Source organism: Oryx dammah, unplaced genomic scaffold, assembly GCF_014754425.2.
Source record: "Oryx dammah isolate SB20612 unplaced genomic scaffold, SCBI_Odam_1.1 HiC_scaffold_14, whole genome shotgun sequence".
NCBI classification, from domain to species: domain Eukaryota; kingdom Metazoa; phylum Chordata; class Mammalia; order Artiodactyla; family Bovidae; genus Oryx; species Oryx dammah.
In genome coordinates this window covers 15110917-15138913 of record NW_024070198.1, presented here as the reverse complement: position 1 = coordinate 15138913, position 27997 = coordinate 15110917, and the positions used below count along the sequence as shown (strand labels likewise).

At 37.7% G+C, this 27997-nt stretch overlaps 1 protein-coding gene across 1 annotated transcript; it reads left to right on the top strand.

The window, feature by feature from the left end:
- NOC3L (NOC3 like DNA replication regulator) lies at window positions 1-27976 on the top strand. The gene is made up of 21 exons (XM_040254555.1): window positions 1-158; window positions 1251-1458; window positions 3878-4010; window positions 4876-5033; window positions 5629-5682; window positions 7010-7140; window positions 8150-8311; window positions 8683-8776; window positions 10746-10921; window positions 11325-11453; window positions 15470-15601; window positions 17958-18038; window positions 18380-18480; window positions 20830-20902; window positions 20988-21051; window positions 21138-21209; window positions 21546-21727; window positions 22990-23118; window positions 23797-23894; window positions 26416-26500; window positions 26849-27976. The coding sequence occupies exons 1-21, from the start codon at window positions 150-152 to the stop codon at window positions 26975-26977; spliced, it is 2400 nt and encodes a 799-aa protein (XP_040110489.1). The 5' UTR covers window positions 1-149; the 3' UTR covers window positions 26978-27976.
- Window positions 27977-27997: the final 21 nt, after the last annotated feature.

Below are 27997 nucleotides of genomic sequence, written 5' to 3'. Positions count from 1 at the left end.
TTCCGGCGGCGGAGGATGGGGAGGGACTAGTGGCAGTTTCCGGCTGGTTCAGGGTTGCTGGTTTCGCACGTGTGCTGCGGGTTCGGGATTCCTGGATTACCGCTGTCACTGGTGAATTCGTCCGGCCGGTGTACCCTGCACACTTAAGGATGAAGGCCGTAAGTGTCCTCAGAAGCCTGGTCCCCGCGGCTTAGGACCCTTTTGGGTCACAGAGTCGCTGCCGTTGTATGGGGGGCGGCGGCAGTGGCCTAGATTAGGGCTTCCCTGGGCTTCCTCCTTGGAGAAGGCAGTGGCATCCCACTCCAGTCCTCTTGCCTGGAAAATCCCAGGGACGGGGGAGCCTGGTGGGCTGCCGTCTGTGGGGTCGCACAGAGTCGGACACGACTGAAGCGACTTAGCAGCAGCAGCAGCAGCAGCAGCAGGGCTCCCTCCTGGCTCTCCGCGCTGTCAGCTTCCTCTCCCTTAGACCTGGCTCCTCCTTTTTCACCCACTGTGCACGCTTGGCTTCAGCGGGCCACAAGGACACTAGCACGAAGCCTTGAGTCCATAAGGTGTCAGACTTGAAGAGTTCTTCAAGACCATCTTTTGAACCCGTTATTTTACAGATGAGAAACAGTCCTGCTTTCAATAAGTTTATGAGTCTTGGGACCTGAGATATGTCTTTTTTTTTTTTTTTTTCTTCCTAAAGGTAAGGATATAGAAAAGCAAATTGTAATCCACATGCGAGTTCAGTTTTGTTTTCCTTACTTTTAAGGGTCTTTGTCTTGATCTGTTTAAGCTGTAGCTTCATCAGTAATATAACAGCGTTCACTACTTCTAGACTGTTGGCGGTAATATGTTAGAGCACTTTGTAAACAGTTAAGCGATCTGTAAATGTCACTTGTTATTGCTAAAGACAGCCAACATTTTAATCTTAGTATGCCAAACTACAAGTGTTAAGCTAGCCTTGAATAACCATTTACCAGTAACTCAATGGTTTTTCACATTTTTTTGAGTCTTAGACCCTTTTGAACTGCTGTGATTTCTGCTCACTGTGAGAACCTCCTGTTGAACAACAACTGATCTGGTGGTGTTCTGTAGGATTAATGCCATAGTGTGGTTTTAGCTCTTATATGCAAGACCCGTGACTGTGAGACATTAAAACTGTGGAATTGGCCTAATGAAATAATCAATTCTTTTTAACCTGATTTTAAAAAAAGAGTCATTTATTTTTCTGGGTATTCAGTGCCCCTTCTGTTGTTGTTTTCTAGAGAAGAAATAAAAAACAGGTTCCAAGCTTTCGGAAGTTGTTGAAAACTAGTAAAGTCAAACTTGAAAACAAGCTAAAAAACAAACAGTTTAAACAACAAAGCACTCTCAAGAAGTACCGTAAAGAGCAGAGGAAACTAAGGCAAGCTGTAAAAGATGCTGTGTCCAAGAAACCCGTTCCATTGGAGGACCCAAAGGAAAAACGACCAGGTAACTGAAAAGATTTCTGTGTTCCAGTTTCTATTGATTTGTTCTAAAATATTCTTCATGCAATAACTTTGCCTTTTAGTCGTCACTCCTAGGGAAGGATCGTAGTCCTGTATGTGTCAGTCACTATGAGAAAACATTTTAATGCAGTATTCATGGTGAAAGAGACCCAGCTTCTGCTTTTAGTTTGTTTAGAAAGCAGATCTGAAGATTTTCAATGCATATTTGGGAAGCAAACTCAGAATAACCATAAATAACTTCTGGGCATTTCAATGCTAGCACTTTCCCATTTCACTGGCAGTTAGCTAAGGAAAGAGTATTGCTTTTCTCTAATGCATTCTTCACAGTGTTGCCAAGTATCAGTTTTCTAAACTTCTGGCTTTCTTTTCACTTGGAATGAAATTGAGCTGTAATTGTCAAGGTTATTCTTTTGTCACCCTGTTCAAAAACTCCCAAGTACTCAAAATAGTTAAGGAATGTGATCATTCTGAGTCAGACACATTTTGCTACAGCAGAACTTGTACTTTCAAGGTATTAATATTTGACTATATCTGACTTTTCTTTCTTCCTGTGCACATATTCTCTTACCCTGACCTATTTAATTTGATCCATTGGCAACCATGCTGTTGTGATGTATAAAAGGGCATGGGACTGGAAGTCAGGATACCTGAGCTTTTCTCATGATTTTGTTTCTTACTAGTGGTGTGGCCTTCATCTGTCACTTAATCTCCAGGTACTTCACTTATTTTTAAAAAAAAAACAAAAAACAGGCCTTGCTTGAGTTAGATATGTTTAAAGATCTATCTAAATTTCAGAAGAATTTAAAAAGCATGATATGTTAGGTATTATATTTTAAAAATAAAAGCAAAAAATGTCTTTCTTCTTACATGTTGAGCATCTAAATTAAGTCTCTTAGGGAGCTGGGTATAGGTATAATGTTCAAGTGAAAGACCTGGGTTAGAGAGAATAGTTTTGCAAATTATTACTATATAGATGCTAGTCAAAGCCTTTGACCTGAGTAAAATCACCATGGAGACTGTATAACATGAAAATAAGAGAACACAGAAAATAATTTTAAGAAACGCCAGCATTTAAGATGTGAGTAGAAAGACCTGTAATGTGGTTTGAGGTGGAGCCAGAGAATTAGGAAGAAAACTTAAATTGTATATGTCTTAGAAATTGAAAGAAACATGTTTCAAGAAAGAAGGAAACTTTCTATGTTCTAACATGAAATAGTCTATAAAATGAATTTTAATTTTAAAAAGCAAGATGAAAAGTCATGTATATTGGAGCTTCCACCCACTTGAAATTATAGGTTATCACCACTTGTAAGATGGGCTTACACCAGTTGAATCAAAAGGAGAAAAATATGTATGTACACATAAACTCATATGTGAACTATCACAGTAAGAATTAAAAGAAAAAAGAAATAGACTTTCCTTGACCCAGAGATCTCACTGCTAGGAACGTATCCTATGATTATTTGAAAATATTTTCTAAGAGTATATATGCCCAAGCATGTTCATTGCAACACTGTTAATTTATGGCAATTATTATGATTAATTATGGCAAAAATATGGAAACTATAAGGGGCTTCCTTTATAGCTCAGTTGGTAAAGAATCCGCCTGCAATACAGGAGACCCTGGTTCAATTCCTGGGTTGGAAAGATGTGCTGGAGAAAGGATAGGCTAACCCACTCTAGTATTCTTGGGCTTCCCTTGTGGCTCAGCTCGTAAAGAATCCACCTGCAGTGTGGGAGACCTGGATTCGATCCCTGGGTTGGGAAGATTCCCTGGAGAAGGGAAAGGCTACCCACTCCAGTGATCTGGCCTGAAGAATTCCATGGACTATAGAGTCCATGGGGTCCCAAAGAATTGGACACGACTGAGCAACTTTCACTAATTATGGCCAAAAAAAAATTATTTTGAAAATAATCAAAATGTTCATCAGCAGGGAATTGTTAAATGGTATAAAGGTATACAATATCATACAGTTGTTGAGACTGAGGTAGAGCCATATTCTAGCTATATGATCTACAAGAACTGTGCAGCAGATGACACAATTATCATTGCTTCCTCCTTCAAAATTTTTTTAAGCTGTTGCATATTTTTTGCTTACATGTAAATTTAACCAATTTAGGATGTATTTTAAATTCTTACACTTGGCGTAAGTGACCTGGCATTTAGAATGCTCTTGGCATTTCGATTTAAGGGGTCAGAGATGCTAGCATTTTGCCTCATCCATGACAACCAAGAACAGCAAAGAATTGTCCTGCCCAACATGTCAGTAGTGCTCACGTTTGGAAACACTGGGCTAAGGTGGTTGAAAAACATAAGCTTTTCCTATCATAGACACAAAAACACAGGATTCTATGTCTCTAATACTAATTCCTGATTTTTTTGTGTTGTTTTTTTGGAATAGGTAAAAGGGTTGAGAGGGAAGAAGAAGAAGAGGAGGAAGCCCTTCCTTTAGATATGATGGATGAAGATGACTTACAGTTAATGAAAGATTTAGGACAAAGAGCATCCTTTCTAACGAGAGACATTTCTTCCAGGTAAGGCTTCGTTTAGATTACAGTCATTCACATCCTTTCCACGTTAAAACCTTGGTTCTGAATTTTACTCAGGTGGTTAGTGCAAGGTGCTGCTGCTCATCTCTGAACACTGGGGTTTGTAAACTGTAAACCCGATTTTGTAAACCTTATTCTGTTTATTTCGTAAATAAAATTAGCTCATTTAAAAAAAGCTAATTTTACTTAGTATATATCTTTATTTCTTTTGAGTCTGAATAGTGAAATATGCTATTCCCTGTTTGAGGCAAAACAGCCCCGAGTTCCTCATGGCCATGTTACCCATCTCAGTCACAGTTACCCTGTCATGCTTAGTTGCTCAGTTATGTCCAACTCTCTGTGACCCCATAGACCACAGCCTGCCAAGCTCCTCTGTCCATAGAATTTTCCAGGCAAGATTACTGGAATAGGTTGCCATTTCCTATTCCATGTTACCATATCAGGTAGGTATTATTCTATTTCACAGAAAGGAAACTGTTTTCCCATAGTCACAAATAATGGATCTGAAATTTAAACTTAGGTGAAGTCCAAAGTCTACGCTATGTTCTGAAGGTTTTGGGGAAAGTAAGACATTTGGCACGATGTCCACATTGGCTCTGTGGAATATTCTTCACCAAAAAAAGTCTGTAACTTCACCTTTATTTTGCCGCTAAAGGGAAAACTAAATGTAAGCCATAGTTTTATGGCTTTATATGATTCATTTTATTATACAAATACCTCTTATGTTCCTGATCTAATTGCTAATATCTTTATGCCTATTAAAGATTTGGTTAGTGATTTATTTTTATGTACTTTTAAAATGATAAGTCTCTAAGTTCTTTTTTAAAAATATTGAATTTTTTTCCTGCAGTGAGCCTGTTCACGTCAAGAAACGGAAGCATGAGAGTGTTATAGATAAATATGAAAAAATACCAAGAACTCTGCAAACTGCGCCTGAGAAGGAACTGATTCACTTACTTCCTATCAAAGATAAAAGTGGTATAATCCCACAGACCAGAGAGAAACCAGGTGAATCTGATCAGCCTGTGTATTAGGTTAAAATTTTGGTCCCTTACTAATATCACGTTCAAAATTTTCTCATTCCAAATTTATTTTATTTTGACTTTTACTCATATCTACAAAACAGCATAGCTACAGTTAATCATAGAGCAAAGTTGACAATTCTGGCCAGAAATACAAATGATTATCTCATAGTACAATTATGCCCATTGTACTGTGAGTACAGCTGAAGCTGCAAGGTTAAGATGATTGTTTTTGGAGTATTTCATTTTTTTGTTTCTAAAATTAGAAACATACTAGTCATCCTTTTTTAGCCTTTTTTTTTTTTTCCATGTATTTTTGTGAAATAAAACACAAAAGTCTGGGAATCAAAGATGTGAAATTATGTGGTTTATCAAAAAAATCCTCCCATAAAGCTACCATCTGGGCAAGAAACACTGCCAGCACTTAAAAACATCCCTTCTGCTCCCCTTAATCACTAATTGTTCCCTCCTAACAAAAGTAACTATTTTCCTGTTTTATGGTAATCACTTTCCTGGTTTTCCTTGTGGTTTTACAATGTATGTATGTTACCACGTTTTTAATATGCATATTTTCCATATAGTTATTGACAGTAACCAAGACGAAGAGGACCAAGAAGAGATGGAACCTGAGGAAGGTAATGATATGCATCTTTCTTGTTACTAAATTGTTAATTGAGAATTACATTTTTTTTTTTTTTTTTACTTAATAGTGAATTAGTTTTATATACAAGCTGGAATGTGCATTTTGGAGTACTGGTCATTTCAAGGTCATTTTGAACATTTTCCCACACTTTGAAAATCTCACCTTGTGTAATTTGATTGTTTGTTGCCCTTCCTATGGAAAATTTTATGCAGTTATGTTTGGTGATGTCTAGGCATGCATGGAGAGTCTGATAAATTATTACTTTTTGAATTCTTTTTAATTGTAATTTAAGGACCTGCCTACAAATAACTATTAACTTTTTAGCCTAAAGGACAAAAATGACTCTGGTACAAAGTTATTTTGGCTCTTTCTTAGAGCAGTTATACTTTATGTATGTCTGTTTTACATAACTAAATGTGGGTTCTAATAGTTGGACCAGTTCCAATCACAGTTAAACTGAAAGAACATATTTTATTGTTTGAAACTGTATTGGTTTGGAATTTGTGATAAAACAAGCTTCTTAAATTTTACTTTGTCTTAGCAAACCTTATTAGTGTAAATGAGATTACGGGGCAACTATTTTAACTGTTTTGGGTCATCCTTCATAAGCTTATAACAGATTATGCTTGTGTGTTTGTTAAATCTAGTTCCATGTAAATTTTTTAAGGTAGATGTATTTTGCATAGAGTTGAAAACAGAGGAGCATGTTTTGTACTTTTTAAAAATAAATCAGATTGTTCTTTCTCTTAATTTGTATGAATTATTATGGGATTATTAGCACAGTGGGCTTCCCTTATAGCTCAGTGGCAAGGAATCCCTACCAATGCAGGAAACTTAAGTTTGATCCCTGGGTCAGAAAAATCCTCTGGAGAAAGGAATGGCTACCTGTTCCATATTCTTGCCTGGGAAAGCCCACAGACAGAGGAGCCTGGTGGACTACAGGCCATGGGGTCACAAAGAGTTGGATGGACATGACTTAGTGACTAAACAATAGCAAGTTAGCACAGTACTTAAGAATAAGAACTCTTAATCGGACTACCTGGATTTAAATCCCATTTCTGCCAGATACTTGAAGTTAGGCAAGTTACTTTCTCTTTGCCTCAGTTTATCTACAAAATGAGGCTAATGATAGTATTTGCCTCGTGATTGATGAGAGATTTATATGTATTAATAGTAATCTTGGCCCATGGCAAGTACTTGGTAAAAGTTAGCTATCATTATGGTTGTTTGTTACCACAAGAAAAGTATTTTAATCATTAAGATTCTTGGATACTTGTAAATAAAGAAATGTTTAAGAGGTGAAACCTAATCTATTTCAGAGACAATTGAGAAGCCCATTAAGGAGCTGACATTAGAAGAACATTTAATTGAGAGGAAGAAGAAGCTACAGGGGAGGAAAATGCATATTGCAGCTTTGGCATCTGCCATTTTATCAGACCCAGAAAGTAACGTGAGTATAACTAATTTCCTTAGGCTGTTCACATTACGTGATGTAATAGTCTGATCTTTTAAGATTCTCTTCTTAGCTGTAAACACACACGGAAAGGAAGGACATTAACAAAATGGTAGTAACTGAATTAAAATAAGAGAGTACATAGAACCTTAGCCTAATCCAAATCTGAACTTTGTTTCTTCTGTGATCTTAGAAAAGTTGCTTGAACGTTCTGAGTCTTATTTTTTTCATCTCTAAATGAAGATATTGGACTATATTTGATTGATGTATGTGACAGTATATTTCAGAAAGTGTTTTTAGGGAAGTAGGACACATTTTTTAAGAAAACTCAGTGCCATTTGTGGCAGCATGGATGGATCTAGAGATTAGCAGACTTGAGTAAATGAAGTCAGAGAAAGACAAATATCATATGATACCACTTATGTGTGGAATCTCAATAAATGATACAGTTATAGAAAACAGATTTACAGTTACCAAAGGGGAAAGGGGTGGGGGAGGGATAAATTAGGAATTTGGGATTCAGATATAGATGATTATAATCTCTATATAATATAGATCAGTAACAAAGACCTACTGTACAGCAGAGGGAACTATATTCATTATTTTGTAATATCCTATAATGGAAAAGACTCTGAAAAAGAATACATATATATTTGTATGTGTATAACTGAATCACTTTGTAAACATTGTAAATCAACTATTTCAATTTTTAAAAAGGTAGCATCATTCAAAAAAGAAAATCAATAAAAAAAGAATTTCTAAAAATAGATTAACAAACTTTTTAAAGTCTATTTTTTCTAACTGCTTTTTTAACAAAAATTTGATGAACTTACAACTTTAGTGATTTATGTGTTGTTAATGTGAGCAGTGTCTGGAGTTGTGTGTGGCTGGACTAGACTGTGAGCCATTGTGTGAATTCCACTTATTGTGCCAAATGTGTGGTGGTTTTCTTTTGTTCATAATTATCTTGCCATTTCTCTACCCTTATATGTTGTTTCTTTAACAGATTAAAAAATTGAAAGAATTACGTTCCATGCTGATGGAGCAGGATCCTGATGTGGCTGTCACTGTTCGAAAGCTGGTGATAGTTTCTTTGATGGAGTTATTTAAAGACATTACTCCTTCATATAAAATACGACCCCTAACAGAGGCAGAAAAATCCACCAAGGTAATGGGGGATATAACTACTACACAAGATAAGCTGAAAACTTTGCTTCACTAGAGAAAGGAAAAGGGCTTCCTTGATAGCTCAGTAGTAAAGAATCTGCCCACAATGCGGGAGATGTGGGTTCAATCCCTGGGTCGAGAAGATCCCCTGGAGGAGAAAATGGCAACTCCCTCCAGTATTCTTGCTGGAAAACCCCATGGACAGAGAAGCCTGGCAGGCTGCAGTCCATAGGATCACAAAGAGTCAGACACGACTTTAACAACTGAGCATGCAGAGGTGGGAGAAATAGTGGGGGTACTCATATTTTGTGCAAATTTAAAAATGGATTTTAATATTTTGATTTAAGAAAATGATCTTTTTGGTCTCTTTAGATCCGCAAAGAAACCCAGAAATTAAGAGAATTTGAAGAAGGCCTGGTTAGCCAATACAAATTTTATTTGGAAAATCTGGAGCAAATGATTAAAGGTATATTAAAAGTATCCTAAGCGTGTGTAGCACACTGAGCTCTCATCAGGAAGGTGAATGCTGCATTCTGTCCTGTGTGTTGAGTCAGTATAGTGTATGATGAGGAACAGAGTCTATAGTCAGACTTCCTGAGTTCAGGTTCTGGTTCACCTCTTAATACCTGTGATAGCCAAAGGACTTAACCTCTCTGTGCTGCAGTTTTTCTGTCTATAAAATGGGAATAGGAATAGTTAAAGTACTCTTCTTTAATAGTATTTTGATGCTTTTCTCTAATAGGAACAATCCAGTCTCCTGGAATTGTTGTGAGGAGTGAATTGATTTATAGGTGTAAAGTAGGATTATAGTGCCTGTACTAGATACGGTGCATTATCAGCTATCAGTGCTAGTATTACCATTGCTGCAGTCCTGTACCTAGTAAATAGTTGTGTGTTTCTTGAATTTATGAATGGTTGGAATTTATTCTACTGTTTTTTATTTGGAAGGAATAGTCAGGGGAGAAAGATAATATGATTGGATGTAATGAGTGCCTTGAAGATGGACTTAATATTTGCTTTCTCTTCGTTCAGAGGAGAAAGGGCATAGGAATCATTCTGACATGAATGGGGAAGAGATTTCTTGCCAAGGCAAGGAGCTTTCATCTGACTCAGTTGGGCTCCTTTACTCAGTGCTGGGTATAAGGATCACCCAGCTGCCATCTCAGCTGCAACAGAGCTGAATCTGTTGGCCCAGTAAGGACATGGAATGGGGTGGGTGGCATGGATATTGCTTCTGTGCTCTGTCATCCCAGCTGGAACCTACATACTAGCATTTATTTATCTGTCATAAGGTCTTCAGGATTCTTCCCTGTTGTAGTGTGTGTCAATATTTTCCTCCCTTTTAAGGCTGAATAATATCCAATTGTATGTACACACTACATTTTGTTTATCCATTCATCCATCCATTATGAAGTCTTGTCAGTTTTAAGTAAATAGAAAATATTGTTCTTAATTATGGTGAATGCAGTCTGTCTGAGGAAAAATCACATTTATGAGAAGCAAGTTCAAAACAAAGGCACTTGGGAAATTACCTGGTGGTCCAGTGGTTAAGAAGCTACGCTTCCTCTGCTGGGGGCATGGGTTCGATTCCTGGTAGGGGAACTAAGTTGCTGTGTGCTTTGTGGCACAGCCGAAAAACTAATTAACTAATTAAAATTTTAAAAGTCACTGTTCTTCTCATCTCTGGCTGTGTATGATGAAGAGGGAGGTGTGGAACCTACTTTAGAAAAAAAATTGGCATATTTTCGTATATTCAGGTATCTTATATTCAAGATACTCTGTTACAGTACATTACAGAGTATGTTGGAGAAGGCAATGGTACCCCACTCCAGTACTCTTGCCTGGAAAATTCCATGGATGGAGGAGCCTGGTAGGCTGCAGTCCATGGGGTTGCAAAGAGTCGGACACGACTGAGCGACTTCCCTTTCACTTTTCACTTTCATGCACTGGAGAAGGAAATGGTAACCCACTCCAGTGTTCTTACCTGGAGAATCCCAGGGATGGGGGAGCCTGGTAGGCTGCCGTCTATGGGGTCACACAGAGCTAGACACGACTGAAGCGACTTAGCAGCAGCAGCACAGAGTATGTGTGTAGATAATTCTAGAAAAATGGTGCTGTGAATCATCAGTTATTCTGAAGAAGTTAAACCTCTTCTGGACCTCTTGGGTAAAGTTACCACAGTGAGCATTAGCACTAAGCCCAGGGAAATGATGTAAGATCCAAGATTCTTGTAATTGTGGGGAGAGTCAGAAGGTGAATGATGGTAGGTAAATGTTAGTGAAAACATTTGTCCTTGTGTCTTAAGTGTAGACAACTCTTATTTAAGAATTCAGATGGTATGTTGATTTTTCATGTGATTGCCTGTTAGTGTAAAAGAAACTGATTAATCGAAATTTTAACCAGTGAGTAAAGTAACTCCAGTTATCTTTTGTTAGACTGGAAGCAAAGGAAGCTGAAGAAAAGTAATGTGGTTTCCTTAAAGGCCTACAGGGGACTGGCAGAGGTGGCTGTGAAGAGCCTGTGTGAGCTGTTGGTGGCCCTGCCTCATTTCAACTTTCACAACAACATCATTGTATTGATTGTCCCTCTCATGAATGACATGTCAAAATTGGTGGGTTGCTTTTGCTTTTCCTTAACAGAAAATCCAAGACCATGTGATTATTTTTTTCCTCTCTCTCAAAATCTTTTGGAGCTCTTATTTATTGCTAAAATGGAGTCCACTAAATACTGTCTCTTCAAGAAAATTGTTTGAAAATAAGTTTGTTGCAGCAGTACTGAGTAGCAGCTGGTTTTACCCTCCGGGGAACATCAGGCTTGTGTCTGTACACATTTGGTTGTCACAACTGTGGTGGTGGGAGGAGGGTGTTGTTGCCGCTGGATCTGGTGGATAAAGGCTAGAGAGGCTTCTAAACAACATATAGGACGGGCCCCCACAACAAAGAATCACCTGGCCCAAAATGTCAGTACTGCTGCAGTTGAGAAACACTGGTTTAGTGTAACATTTTATTTTTCAGATATCTGAAATGTGTTGTGAAGCAGTAAAGAAACTATTTAAGCAAGATAAATTAGGCCAAGCTTCCCTGGGTGTAATTAAAGTGATATCTGGTTATGTGAAGGGCAGAAATTATGAAGTTAGGCCAGAGGTAAGCCTTTCTTTTCTCACCTCGCATTGTGTTTTTTTTTAAAGTAGAAAGTTAATTTTTAGTTGTTATGAAGCATTTATTTTTTGTAGAAGTGTATAAACTATGAAGTGAAAGTACTCCCCTGTAACAATTTGGCATGTATCCTTCTATCATAGACATTTATGTATACAGATAGAGACATGCTGTTTATATTTTAAAATAAAAAATGGGTTTATACAATGGAAACTATTCTGGAGTTTTTATGGATTGTGGATTTATGTAAAGAGCTATCCCATTCTTTTGAACATCTGCCTTAGTATTCCGTTACGTGGATATGTAATTCCCCACTTGAGGGACGGCTGAGTTGTTTCTAGATTTTTGCTATTACAGTCAGCATAGAAAAAAACATCTTGGCCATGTTATTTTTTCACACTTGTGTGAATATTCCGTGAGTTAAATTTCTGAAGTGTCGATACTGTGTCCAACAGTATACACATTTAAATATTTGAGAGAGAAAACCAAATTGTCCTCCAAAAACATTTGAACACTTGTGTTCCCACCAGTGAGGAGTGTCCTTTCCCTACAACCTACCCAATGTTGAGTATTTTCACTCTTTAATCTTTGTTAGTCTGGTGGGTAAAAAATTGTATATTAATAGATTGTTTATTTTGTTTACACATTTTTCTTAGTGAGGTTTTGCTTCCTTTCATACATTTATTAGTCATTTGAATGTTTTACCTGTTTGTATTGTTTGCCAGATTTTTTCCTCAGGTATTTTTCTTAATGATATGTTAGTAATTTTTAAAATACTCATTTATTTCAATAAAAGCTATGCACTAGGCACTATTCTAGGTCCTAGGGATAAAGTAGTGAACAAAAGAAACAAAAGGTCTGTATTTGTTGAGCTTACATTACATAGTAAGCATATTAAATCTTTGCTATATAAATTGCAAATATTTGTTGCTGTCTTTTAATCTTGTATTGTGGTCTTTTTGCTTCGTAGAAGTTTTGCATTTTAATTATTTTATGGAATTGATTTTTTTTTTGTATTCAAGAATATGAAGTATCTTACCTCTATGTTCTTAAGGGAAGTTTTATGGTTTTCTTCCTTTGGGCCTTAGATATCTTTGTTAATTTAATTTTCTACTGTTTTATAACTTTGAAGTCTTCTTTTGTCATCAAACCCTTTTCATCCCCCAAAGCTGATCATTTTTGCTGAACTGCTAAAATTACAAATATTGGGCTTAAATATTACTCAGAATATTAGAGGAAGCAGATAATAGGGCTTGAACATAAAACTGGATGTGAGGAAACACTTTTATTTTATCAATGCTAGAATATAAACTGCTTTCTTTACTTTCTTGGTATTTGTTTTGTATATTTATAGTTTTTACAGTGATTTTTTTTAAGGTGTATGACATGATGGTTTAATGTATGTATATGGTAATGGTTAACACATCCATTACCTCTCATAATTACCTGTTTTTCTGTGCTGAGACTATTTAAGATCTATCCTCTTAGCAAATTTCAAGTGTATGATGGAATATTATTAACGGTAGTCACCATGCTGTACATTTGATACTTACTCACCTCATAACTGAAAGTTTGTATCCTCTGACCAGTTTCCTTATTTCCTCCACCCCCTGGCAACTACCATGCTATTCTCTGGTTCTGCGTGTACCACTTCTTGAGATCATACAGTTTTGGTCTTTCTGTGTCTGGCTGATTTCTCTTGGCATAATGTCCGCCAGGCTCATCCACGTTATCACAGCTTGCTTTATTCATTCATCTGTCCAGCAGACATGCAGACTGTCTCCGTATCTTGTCTTTTGTGAACAGTGCTGCAGTGAACATGGGTGTGCAGGTATCTCTTTGAGGTATCTGTTTTGGATATATACCCAGAAGAGGGATTGCTGGATCATGTGATAACTGTAGTTTTCAAACTCTTGAGGGGCCTCCATACTGTTCCATAATGGCTGTATCAGTTTACGTTCCCACCGACAGTGCACAAGGGTTTCCTTTTCTTCTTAACTGCACTGAGTGCATGCTTGAGTGCTTAGCTGCTCAGTCGTGTCTGACTTCTTTGCAACCCTATGGACTGTATCCTGCCAGGGTCTCCTGTCCCTGGGATTCTCCAGGCAAGAATACTGGAGTGGGTTGCCAGTCCTTTCTCCAGGAAAATCTTCCCGACCCAGGAATCAAACCCGGATCTCCTGCATTGCGGGTGGATTCTTGGCCAGTTGACCACCATAGCCTTTCTGGCAGATGTGAGGCGGTACCTCACGGCCGTGTTTATTATCATTTCTATGGTGATTATGCTGTTGGGCATCTTTTCATTTGTCTGTTGGTCATTTGTTGTTCATCCTCTTTGTATGAAGACATACATAAATCATGTGTGTTTAGGTTCTTTGTTCTTTTTTAAGTCAGGTTATTTGTTTTTTTTTCTGTGACTTGTTTGAGTTCCTTAGTATTTTGAATATTACCCCTTACCATATACATGATTTGCAAATATTTTGTCCCATTCTGCAGGTTGCCGTTGCATCTTGTCAGTGGTCTCCTTTGCATGTGAAAGGTTTTCAGTTTCATATAGTCTCAGTTGTTTGCTTTGCTTTTGTCACCTGTGCTTTTAGTGTTATATCTAAAAAATTAATGCTCAGACCAGTGTCAAGGAGCCTTGCCCCTGCGTTTTCTTTTATAGGGGTTTTATGGTTTGGGGTCTTACATTTCAGTCTTTAATCCGTTTTGAATTAATGTTTATGACTGGTAGGATAAGGGACCAGTCTCAGTTCTGTGTATGGATATCCAGTTTTCCCAACACCAATTTTTGTAGACTGCCCTTTTCCTGTTGTGCATTCTTGGTTCCTTTACCAAAGATTAGTAAGGGACCATGTGCCGCTTTCTTTGATTTGGAGTTATTTATTTGGGGAGGGGGCTTCCCTGGTGGCTCAGCAGGTAAAGAATCCACTTGCAGTGCAGGAGACAGTGGTTCAATCCCTGGGTTGGGAAGATACCCTGGAGATATTTTATGAGCACACAGAATACCTACAAAATACTAAAATCTTCTGATATCTAGAATGACTTCAGGTGCAGTATTTATGCTTTTCATTCTTCTTGGCTTCCATTCCACACTTTAAATGAAATTCTCACCTTTCTTCAAAATGTACGTATAAGAACTTCAAAATAATACAGACCTGTAGTTCTCCAACCACCACCCTCCGCCCCCGCCCCACCCCCAGCACACACACAGACTGCTGCTGTAACTGCAGGTCAGTAGAGTGGTTTCTTCCCCAGAAAGTGTAGGATTTTAAGCCCCTTTGTCTTTGTATTTCGATGGCCGCTGTAGCACACAATACATCAATTTCTGGATTAGTTTCTGATTTTTTTTTTTTAATGGCTTAAGGCAGTAGTACTCATGGTCCCTGGACCAGCATCAGCTGGGCCCCTATGACAGACCTGCTGAGTCAGAGACTTTGGAGATGGGGTCTAGCTGTTTGTGTTTTAACAAGCCCTCTGAGTGAGTGTGATATTTGGAGAACCACTGGCTTAAAAAAAATTGTTTTAAAATGAATAACACTAGTCTTCATATTATTTTTTTATTGGGGGAAAAAGATTAGAACTGTTAACTGCAGAATTGAATCTGATTTGGGAAATGAGAGCTGGTTTAGAGATATCTAAAACATCCTCTCCCCCCATGCTGGTCCAGCCTTTCCTGGCCTGTCTGCTCTTGCAGTCCTGTCTACCAGGGCCATACTGTGTTCTCTTATTCTGTTTCTTATTTCATTGCAAAGTAATATCATGTGTATTGAGACAAATGCTAGTGTCCAATCATAGACAAAAATTACTGAATATGTTTAACAAAAAGATAATAGAACTTTGTGTAAATTGTGATAAAAGATGTTGCAAAGTTCTTTTGTTTTTTGGATCTTTTTTTTTTTAGCTTGAAGGAAGGAAATAACATTGTTTAATGCTTATTCTGTTTAAAGTATTTGAGAGCAATATAAATATTAAGCTGTGTATTTGTGTTTTTTCAATAACAGATGTTAAAAACATTCTTGTGCCTAAGAATCAAAGAAATAGAAGTGAAAAAAGATACAGAGGATATCAATAAACCAAAAAAGTTCATGACTTTCAAGGAAAAGAGAAAAACTCTATCAAGAATGCAGAGAAAGGTTTGATTGATTTCCTTTTTGGTTTTAATTGATTTTAGAGTAAAATCAATTAGGCACAGGTAAAAATCATAGTTAAACCATAAATATAAATATATTTAGAGGATTTTATTTTCCCCAGTTATTGCAAAGAAATGTTTTATGAAATCAACTGTAATTGACAATTTATTAGCAAAGAGAGCAACAGGTGAAAAGATTTTCTTGCCATGTTGTCTATTATCCTTTGGCTTTTTCTTGCCATGCTGGCTTTTAAGATCATCTTAGATTTGTTGTGATAACACTGATCCCTTCCTTAAAAGAAAGGGTGTATTCATGTGAAGCTGGCAACAAAATAGGTTTTAATTGAATCTTGTTTCTCTGTTGCTTTGTATTTGAAACCCAGATTGAAATTCCAGACTTCTATTTATTTGCTATGGGACTTTGTAAACTTTTTTTCTTTTTTTTTTTTAGTGTTTTGAGAAATAGAGCTAATAATAGCTCTGCCTTGCAGGGGTCACTGTTCAGTTTAAATAGAATAATATAGGAAAACCATTTAACGGGGTGTACAGCACTGGGTGTACTATATAAACGTTGGTTACCACCACCACCATCATCATTATGATCTCTTCTCAAAACATTTCTAAACAGTTTATTAGGTTATCCAAATGGGTTATTAAGAACAGAATAAAAAGTCATTTCCAGGAATATCCATCTTTGAATGGGTCTCATAACTTTTGGAGAGTGAAAAAGTTGGCTTAAAGCTCAACATTCAGAAAACAAAGATCATGGCATCTGGTCCCATCACTTCATGGGAAATAGATGGGGAAACAGTGGAAACAGTGTCAGACTTTACTTTTCTGGGCTCCAAAATCACTGCAGATGGTGACTGCAGCCATGACATTAAAAGACGCTTACTCCTTGCAAGAAAAGTTATGACCAACCTAGACAGCATATTGAAAAGCAGAGACATTACTTTGCCAACAAAGGTCCATCTAGTCAAGGCTATGGTTTTTCCAGTGGTCATGTATGGATGTGAGAGTTGGACTCTGAAGAAGGCTGAGCGCCGAAGAATTGATGCTTTTGAACTGTGGCGTTGGAGAAGACTCTTGAGAGTCTCTTGGACTGGAAGGAGATCCAACCAGTCCATTCTGAAGATCAGTCCTGGAATTTCTTTGGAAGGACTGATGCTAAAGCTGAAACTCCAGTATTTTGGCCACCTCATGCGAAGAGTTGACTCATTGGAAAAGACTCTGATGCTGGGAGGGGTTGGGGGCAGGAGGAGAAGGGGACGACAAAGGATGAGATGGCTGGATGGCATCACGGACTTGATGGACATGAGTCTGAATGAACTCCAGGAGTTGGTGATGAACAGGGAGGCCTGGCGTGCTGCGATTCATGGGGTCGCAAAGAGTCGGACACGACTGAGCGACTGAACTGAACTGAATAACTTTTGAAAACAAGACAGAAATATCAGAGGGAGGGGACACATGTATACCTATGGCTGATTCTTATTGATGTTTGACAGAAAACAACAAAATTCTTTAAAGCAATTATACCTTATTTAAAAAATAAATTTTTTAAAAAGACAGAAATATCAAAATAAACTTAGTGATTGTTAACAAATGAAGGTTAATATTTAAATTATTTCTACTACACTCTCCTAATGTAGATAGGACATGCCTGTTAGGAATAGCTATGTGGCTACCATGGGGAATCAGAGATTCTTAGCAGATCTTTAACAACTTCACTTGAGGGGAGGAAACCCTATTCCTCAGTCAGTCCCCTTTGTCTCAGGCAGTGTAGCAACTACTGTTTGCTGCTCTTACAGCAGGAGGGATTGTTTTTTTGTCGAATTTCTGTATATTTAGTATCTGGTTTTATGCGTTGTATGTAAATAAGTTTGGGAAGTATTGTTGACTGGTTCCCACGTTTACGTGATTTCACAATAAGAATTCTTTCTGGGCTGACCATGTCTTTTTTTTTCTTTTTGAAAGAATTTAAGTAACAGAGAGTAACAATAGAATTTAAGTTATAGAGAGTAGTATAACATATCCCATGTATTTACAATTCTGAAGAGCAAGTATTAATACACTTCAGTTTTTTTTTTTCTTGAAAAGAAAGAAAACACTGGTGATGGAGTTGGAGTCTCTTTGTTCCCCTCTCCAATTCCATTCTTCTGCCTTCCTCCTCGGAGGCAGCCACTGTCATAAATTTGGTTTGTATATGTTTCTTATCCATGTTTTTCTATTTTTGCTTGTATTTGTATCTGTAGACAATCTATGGTATTGTATGTGTTTCATAATACTGACATATAATGCATCTCTGAAGCTAGCTTCTTCACTCAGTGGTACATCTTTTTTAAAAAAAAATCTACTTTCAGTGGAAGAAAGCAGAAGAAAAACTAGAGAGAGAACTTCGGGAGGCAGAAGCTTCAGAGAGTACTGAGAAAAAACTTAAACTGGTAGGTGATTTCACACATTCTCTTATGCTTTTAAAAAGGTTTTAAAAATTTTTGTTAAATGATCTTAACTAGAGACGTTGTTTCAACTTACGGTTATATGACTTTGGTTACTTTATGGGGCTTACGTGTATGGTATGCAGGAAATGTTAATCTGATTGATGATGGTAGTTTTAGGAAATAACAGGATGTGTATCTTCTTTCTGTTTGGTTGAAACTCTTAAGGTTGAATAGCGAGGCAGGATGGGAAAAGACAGAAAAGACTGGGCTTTCAAAAGTGATAGTTTCGGTAACTTGGGAGAAAGTGTACTAGGTTACGCTGAAGTCGATTTGTCTGTTCTCAGCACACGGAGACTCTGAACATCGTGTTTGTGACCTACTTCAGAATACTGAAGAAGGCCCAGAGGTCACCTCTCTTGCCAGCAGTTTTGGAAGGTCTTGCCAAGTAAGGGCTGTGTAGGTTGAAATCTTTTAAATTCTTTCTAAATAAATAAGACCAAAATACTCATGAATTTTAAACAGGGCTCACTAATTAACCTCGTGTCCTTCTCAGTTCTCGTTCCTTTTTTATTTGTTACTAGCCTTTCCTTGAAACTATTCGTAACACTATACATTTTTTGGTTTTTTCATCTCAAACCTTTAATTCTTTTAATCTCCTTCACTAACTCCCCCTGCTTACTCAGTTCTCACTGTCACTAAGATTTATCCCTTAATTCTGGTTTCCTTCTGCTCTGTAGTCAGTTTTTAGTCTTGTATAATCTGTTCCTCTTAAGATAGGTCTTTTTGTATTTTTCTGTGAACCCTGATGAACCTGTTGGGGAATGTAAGCCAGAGTTAGGGTTGTCATAATGCTGCTACTGCTGCTAAGTCACTTCAGTTGTGTCTGACTCTGTGCGACTCCATAGACGGCAGCCCACCAGTCTTCCCCCGTCCTTGGGATTCTCCAGGCAAGAACACTGGAGTGGGCTGCCATTTCCTTCTCCAATGCATGAAAGTGAAAAGTGAAAGGGAAGTCGCTCAGTCGTGTCTGACTCTTAGTGACCCCATGGACTGCAGCCCACCAGGCTCCTCCATCCATGGGATTTTCCAGGCAAGAGTACTGGAGTGGGGTGCCATCGCCTTTTCCACGTCATAATAGTTTTCTACAATTATTTGAGATATTGTCCCATAGAACAGTGCTATCTAATAGAAATATAGTGTGAACTACATATGTAATTTAATTTTAACCACATTGAAAAAGAAAAAGAAACAGTGAAATCAATTTAAGTATATTTTACTGAATTTATTTTATCTAAATGTTATTTTGACATGTAGTCAGTGTTAAACATTAATGAGATATTTGGCATTCCTTTTTTCATAATGTATCTTCAAAAAGTGGTATATATTTTACATTATAGCATATCATCTCAGTTTGGACTAGCCGCATTTCAAATGCCTGATGGCCAGTGGCTACCATTGTTTGGCAGCCCAGCTTTAGAGATAAGACTAATGTCTGAAAGATAGAGAAAAGGCAGATTCTGTTCAATATAGAAGAAATTATTTCCTGATGACTAAAGCTGTTTGGTGATGAAATGCTTTGCTTCATAAGATAGTGTGGTTCTTGTCATTGAAAGAGAGGTCAGTGAGAGATTCAAAGAGAAGGTATTATTACATTAGGGAGGACCTGTTTGCTTTTTCAGTGACCAATTTCTTTTTTAAAACAAATTCTTAATAATACTCATTTATTAATACAAATTCAAATAATGCAGTTAAAAATTAAAAGATCATAAGTTCCCTTCTTTCCTTTACCAGTATTTAAATCTGCCTACTTACCTTCTTTCATATAGATTGAATCTTTCACACAAATGTATACTGTTCTGTAACTTTTCTTTGTTTTGATAAACAGTTATTCTGGGTATCCTTCCTTGTTAGTATATTCAGACCCACTTTTAGGTCATGAGACTCCATTTTATGGACATATAATACTTTATTTGATCAGTCCCCAGTGACACGCTGGAAGTAGCTTCAATGTACTTGTGCACATTGAAGGTCGAAGAATATGTTCATTTTAAATTTTGATAATTATTACTTCTCCAAAAGGCTGTACCAAAGCACAGGGAATCTGTGCCCTCTAAGGTCTTTCCTTCTAAGATTTACTTGGTGTCAAAGGCTCTTGCACTAATGCTGAAGAGATATCCTGACTTGAACTACTTCAGTGCCTAACATTTTATAGTGTGCACCGTGCGCTGACATTTAGTAGCTCACATGATTCTTTAACTCTATTGAGTGATCTGTTATTTCTAGAAATAAAAGGCCAGAATTTAGGATTATGCAGGTAATTAATTGAAGAGCCTGAGCTGGACACTAGGTCCAACATTTATTTTAAGCTTTCCTAGGGTTTGTTTTCTTATTAATAGCAAAATGTTTCCTTTCTTCCTTCTTCCTGCCCCATTTTCCTAGAAGCTGTAACTGATGACTCCTTTGTTACTTAGAACATCACTTGGGCACCTAGTCAGCTTGTCTCAGAGAAGTCGTTTGCTCTTAGCAACTTCTTTCTCTGAGCTGGAGTATTTTTGAAATATATTTAATTTGTTTAGTGCCTCATATACTCCTGCTGAGTATAGTGTCTAGTTGTGGATGAATTGTCCAAGAGGCCAGTATGAATTAATGAAAAATATAATCACTATCATCTCTAGCATAGGTAACATTTTGAAACAAGTAATCTTAAAAACACAGTGTTAAAGTCAAGTTTAATTTTTAAGCTCTTTATATGTATTTTTATGTTACCTTTTAACCAAATTTTGTTTGATTCTAGGTTTGCTCACCTTATCAATGTGGAATTTTTTGATGATTTATTAGTAGTTCTACATTCTCTCGTTGAGTCTGGTGTAAGTAACTTTACTAATAAATTACTTTTTAAGATATAAATTATAGTTATTCTTACTATCCTTTTTTTGTCTTTGTCTTTTGAAGGACTTAAGCTATCAAGAAAATCTTCACTGTGTCCAGACTGCTTTTCATATTCTTTCTGGGCAAGGTAAGATCGTTTCTTGCCCAAGTTTTGTTTGTCTTAGCCTGTGGAGGCTGTAACATACCTAATTGATGTTTGTTGTTATTTCAAAGGTGATGTTCTGAATATTGATCCTATGAAATTCTATACTCATCTTTACAAAACACTGTTCAAGTTACATGCAGGTATGTATGTTTAAGATAATGTGTCTTTAATAAATCTTTATCTTTTAAGAATATGTTATGACTGCAGTTCTAGTCAATGAGAATTGAGAAATAGGAGCTGGTACATAAAATGCTGGCCTGCCAGTGCCACACATCTGTATTTCAGAAAACTTTGGGAATTGACTGGAGATGAATTCCAACTCAGAGCAGTACATGGGCAGGGTAGCACTGCTTCATCAATTAGGGAATGATGTGGGGCAGGTACGACAGGTTCATCTGAGATTTTTCAAGTTCAGTGAAGTTGCAGAATGAAAAAGGGTTGAGACCAGCCCTGAAGGGTGTTATCTGCTGTTTTAGGTGCTACGAATGAAGGTGTTGAGACCGTCCTCCAGTGTCTTGATGTCATGCTGACCAAACGCAGAAAGCAAGTTTCTCAACAGCGGGCCCTTGCCTTCATCAAGCGCCTTTGTACCCTTGCTCTTCACGTGCTTCCAAATTCGAGCATTGGCATTTTAGCAACTAACAGAATATTAATGCATGTAAGTAGGGTGCAGACAAATAGAGTATAGTTCTTGCTATGTAACAACGGTATTTTGTTTGATGTATGTCTTTTCCCCCATTTACATTATTATTTTAATTATAAAAGTAATTCATATTTGTGATAAGATTAGGTAATAAAAGAAGTACGTAAAATTATGAAAGGAATATATTCCACCCCTACTGACACTCTCCAGAAATAACCATTTTTACCAGGTGGTGCGTATCCATCCAGAAGACTTTAAAAAATTCATATATAAATGTGTACCCTAAATGCACACAAGTGGTAATCACTCAGTCATGTCCGACTCTTTGCGACCCCACAGACTGTAGCCCACCAGGCTCCTCTCCGTGCGATTCTCCAGGCAAGAATATCGGAGTGGATTGCCATTCCCTTCTCCAGGGGATCTTCTTGACACAGGGATTGAACCCTGGTCTCCTGCATTGCAGGCAGGCAGATTCTTTACCATTTGAGCTACAGGGAAGTCCTAAACACACACACAAACAGAATTTTTTTTCTTTTAATGGAGAGGGGATTATAATGTACATTTATGTTCTACAACTTTTCTTTTTAACACGTACTGGTGGTGAACACATATTTGTGTCAGTAAAAATACAGCTACTTTGTCTTGTCAATGACTGCTGGTTTAACATTGTTCTTACTATGTGAAAGCACTGTTACAATGCTTTGCAAAAATTAATTCACTTAATCTTCATAGCAACTCTGAAGTAGCTACTATTTTTCTCATTTATAGATAGGAAAAACTGAGGTCCAGAGAAATTAAGAAACTTGCCTAAAGTGACACTACTAGTAAGTTGCAGAGTTGAAATTAAAATTTAAGCAATCTGGCTTTTACCCTTTGCATTTTTCTTTTGATGGATGTAAGTTGTTTGCTTCTTTGCTATTATAAATGATGGTATAGTGAATATTCTTATATGTGTATCTAATGTAATTATTTCTATAAAAAAGATTCCTAAAATTGGGTTGCTGAGTGAAAGAATATCTGTTTTCTTTTGCAAGATGAAATGAATTATTTTTAAAGCAAGCTAAGAAAATAATTCTTTTGCAATTTTTATTCTGTTATGGAGCAAACCTAAATTGCAGAAATTAAAACTGGGTATAAAGTACATGTACTTATATCTCTTATGTAACTATAGAACCAAATTATGTTTAAATGGAAATAAAAGTACAGAATCCAATAGCATCCTTAAAATTAATAATATTGTTTTAATTAGTCCTTCTTTTTATGTGACATTTTTGCAGACTTTCCCTAAAACAGACCTGTTGCTTGACAATGAATCTCAGGGAAGTGGGGTTTTCCTTCCTGAGCTGGATGAACCTGAGTACTGCAATGCTCAGAACACCGCCCTTTGGGAATTGCATGCCCTGCGGGTAAGAGGGCCCCCCCCACCCCAGTCCTTTCCTTTCTGTGAAAAATATTTTTCAGTTTTTGCCCAAGTAGTTATAATTGCCAGAGAACTTAATGTATTTTGTCTTGGGACTACCTTTCGTACAATTCCTGTCTTAATATTCCACATCTCACTTTGCTCTTGCTATTAAGATGCTGAGATGCATTTTCTAAGGAAGCAGAAAGTGATGACAGTATTGTAGGGTGAGATTTCCTGAAATCTTTCCCTGACACTATTCAAAATAGACGATTCATTATCAGGCATATTTGTATTGGGTCCTATCCAGGGAGACTTTGGAAGCCTGCCAGTTTCAAGAGGGTTTCACCTATGTTGTGACCCTATCGTGTGAACAGTAGCATTCAAGTGGAAATACATTTCAAGAAACCAGTTGTAAACTAACTTTTTTTACTCTGAAAGAGAAGTTGCCTTTTGATTTTCCTTTTCATACTGTAAAAGCAAGACTAAGCTACATCACTCGGTAGCTTGGTCATCAGACTTGTATTGGAATCTTGTGAGCAAAGATACTGTTCTTTCTGTGGGTAGGTGGTTCTAATGAATTAGATATGCATTTGTGGTTTTTAGAAAAGCTGGTGTTTATTAAACTGTGGCCTGTGTCTTTTACTGACCTGCGCAAAATGTGGTTGTCCTCTCTCCCCATCAGCGACATTACCATCCCATAGTGCAGAAGTTCGCTGTTCACCTCATCGCCGGAGCCCCTTCAGAAGGCTCGGAAGCGCTCAAACCAGAATTGAGCCGAAGGTAGTATTTAGTGTCGCCTTATAGAACTGCAGATTTCAGCTGATAGCTGTTTTGACTTTGAGAAATCTGTTTTTTACAAAACAATAGATTTCAAAATGGAAAGTGGCCAGTTGGTCATCTGGATTTGGTCCACTTTATATTCTTGAGTTATTCCAAGGAGAAAACATTGCTAACTGAGATTTGGTTTGTTTTGAATAATTACTTTTTTTTTTAGTTATGAAAAGTTGCACACATACAGGTAGGGAGAAAGAATAGTGAATCCCCGGGTGCGTATTATTTAGGTTCACCGTGTAGTAAGATGGTGCCGTCTTTGCTTTATGTGAAGATCCCTGAGTCTAACCAGACTCCCTTTTTTCCCCCTCTGAATGGTTCTGCTAGGACCAGAAAGGGAGCAGTGAGGAAGCAGAGAAGTGCTATGAACCCAGCCACCTGGAAGGCAGCAGTTTCTCTTGTTAGCCCTCACAACTATCCTTTTGTGTCCCCTGACCAGTCAGAATCTGGACTGGCACTTATAGTGTTCATCTTTCTCTTCCAGATGGGGAAAGGGGTCCTCCTCAAAGAAGTTTCTTTAACCACAGCTTTTTATTCTGAAAAATTTCAAAAATTACAAAGAAGTTGAAACAGCAGTAATTATTTTTTCTCCCCCCCACCCCCACACAAGATCAATTAGGAAATACTTCATTCTACAGAAAAGAAGACACCTTTGTGATAGTCCCACCCTCAGAATTAGTCCTGTGCTGGAGATTTTCCCCTTCCATTACAGCCCCACTAGTTTCTTTAATCAGAGACCGCAGACAGGTGGCCTGAAAACAAGATTTTCTGGCCTCTTCAGTGTTTGGACAAAAGTCTGATTAGTTGCTATATTGTAAAATTTGGAGGGATTCACCTAAAAATCACATTTCCAGCTTCTCTTGAAATACTGGGAGAGATGACAAAACAAATCTGTATTTTTACATCATAATAGTCAGCTACCCATCTCTCTTAATGAGGTGTAAATTGTAATTTCCTATAAACCTTTTTCCTTCTGGGTAGGATAGAGTTAACCTTTGCCCTTCTTCAGTCTCAGATCATTAAGGATTCATTTACATCCAAGGGTATGGACATTTATTCTGTCCTGATTGGCCTCTCCTGGCTTCCAATCCAAGCAAACTGAAGAATTACGCTGTTGGAAATGCCTTGTGTTCTCATGACTAACTTAACACTTAGTTGAATATCTTTCACATAACTGATTGAGTTGGGATTTGATCACATTAAACTTGAGGTATTTTGCTCAGCCTTCTTTTTGTTCAGGCTTATATTTATCAGCGTATACCAGACCTATCTAAGGTGGATTTAGTTGGATATGAAGTTATAATATGGGGATTTAGGACTTATTTTATATGTGTGTTTTGCTGGTTTTCAAAGAAAACAAAAACACTAATTAGAAAAGATATATGCATCCTTAAGTTCATCCAGCATTATTTACAATAACCAAGATATGGAAGCAACCTAAATGCCCATCAATAAATAAATAAAGCTGAAACTCCAATACTTTGGCCACCTCATGTGAAGAGTTGACTCACTGGAAAAGACTCTGATGCTGGGAGGGGTTGGGGGCAGGAGGAGAAGGGGACGACAGAGGATGAGATGGCTGGACGGCATCACCGACAAAGAGTCAGACACGACTGAGCAACTGAACTAAACTGGAGTCAAGGCTGTAGTTTTTCCAATAGTCATGTATGGATGTGAAAGTTGGACTGTGAAGAAAGCTGAGCGCCGAAAAATTGATGCTTTTGAACTGTGGTGTTAGAGAAGACTCTTGAGAGTCCCCTGGACTGCAAGGAGATCCAACCAGTCCATTCTGAAGGAGATCAGCCCTGGGATCTCTTTGGAGCGAATGATGCTAAAGCTGAAACTCCAATACTTTGGCCACCTCATGTGAAGAGTTGACTCATTGGAAAAGACTCTGATGCTGGGAGGGATTGGGGGCAGGAGGAGAAGGGGACAACAGAGGATGAGATGGCTGGATGGTATCACCGACTTAATGGACATGAGTTTGGGTGGACTCCAGGAGTTGGTGATGGACAGGGAGGCCTGGCATGCTGCGATTCATGGGGTCGCAAAGAGTCGGACACGACTGAGCGACTGAACTGAACTGAAATGAATAAAGAAAGTGAGGTATATATGACTAGAATATTACTCAGCCATGAAACAAGGTATTAAAGCTTGCCCTTTGCAACAACATGGATGGCCATTGAAGGTATTATGCTAGGTGAAATAAGTCAGAGAAGGACAAATACTGTATATTTCACTCTCAAAATAAATGAACCAACAAAACAAACAGTCACGAATCCAGAGAACAATGAGGTGGTGCCAGAAAGGAGGGGGTTAGGAGGAGAGAAGTAGGTGAGGGAGATTAAGAAGTATACATGGAGTACAGACTGCTTTCTCTGGGTATCATCTAATTCTTTGGGTACAATCTAACTTTTCAAGTTATACAGGTAGATTGGTGCCTTTACATTTCTTATGTTTGTTGTTACAGATCTGCTGCAGAACTTTTTGAGGCTTATAGCATGGCAGCAATGACCTTCAATCCTCCTGTTGAATCTTCAAACTCCAAAAGGAAGGTATGTGATAGTTTTCATAATTTTTTAAAAGATGAAATAAAAACTAAATGTCTCTTAATAACGGATTTCAACTTGCTAAGTTGTTTTCTAGGTGGATTTTTCTTTTTTTTTTTTCATGTTTAGGAGTTGATGGTAGGGTGAATTTCTGGGATTGGACTCCTGTGGAGATAGGAGACTTCATTTGGGGTAGACTAGCTGACATGTCCAAGTCCTGATGCAGCCCCTGTCATCGCTACGTTTCATGTGCTGCTTTGATGTCAGCTGTTGCCATCTTTAGCTTTGCTCTTGGCTTGTCTTTTGCTTACAGCATAAGCAGGCTTTTAACTCACACTTCTAATGTTTTTTCAGGATAAAGTTTTACAAGGGGATTCATTTTTGAATGAAGAGTTAAATCAACTGATCAAAAGACATTGCAGTCAAGTTGCTACTCAGTTGCCTCTGGATTTCACCAAATGTTTGGAAACATCACTACGGTAGTAGAAGAATGAGGAGTCAGTGGACTTCATGCATATTTGTGTGTTTGTCCGGTGTACATAAAGATATATTATTAATTTAGGGCCTTCTGTTGAGGAGAAGGAATTATCTTTTGCATGGCACAGGGTTCTGTCCCAATCCTAAAAATACATACAGGAAAATCAAGACTATGAGATTGCTTTTTACCAGTCAGTTACTCTTTATAACCAAATAAATCTATTTTTATTGAACCACCATGACGGAAGTGAGAAACATTCTAAATTTGAGTGTATATATTTTTATGAAAATTTTTGAGAAAAGGAAAAACAGCTTGCAGTTGGATACCAGGTTCTTTGGCTCTTACTTGGCAATAAACTTCAAGAAGTAACCTAATTTGATATATGGGAAAAAGAATGAGTGCTCATCATGGTTGCTTTCATGGAAAGTTTGAGTGTGATTCTAGTCTCTTTGAAGTCCTTCATATTTTCTGACATGCTCTGGAGGCTGAAAGGGGAAAAATCCCTTCCAGGTGGAAAAAAACAAGTCTGAGACGTTACCATTCTGTCTTAAGGATAAAAGGTATCCAGTGAGGTCTTTTGGGCTTCCCAGGTGGCACTAGTGGTACAGAACCCACCTGCCAGTGCAAGAGACGCAAGAGATGCGGTTTTGATCCCTGGGTCGGAAGATCCCCTGGAGGAGGACTTGGCAACCCCCTCCAGTATTCTTGCCTGAAGAATCCCATGGACAGAGGAGGCAGGAGGGCTGCAATCCCATGGGATTACAAAGAGCTGGACACTCCTTAAGTGGCTTAGCATGCGTACAGCACAAGGGGCTTTTATTTTATTTCCCCCGCCCCTTTTTTTTAAATGGATGAAATGCCTATTCTTAGGAATATAAATGAAAAGTAGTATTTTATGTGACTGTTGCCATATTCTAGGAATGGCCTATGAAATAAGTGTTTTAATTACCAGTTTATAAATATTTTTTACTGTGAATAGTTGAATAAAAAAGCTTCCTTTTTCTATTCTTTTGAGAATTAAAAAA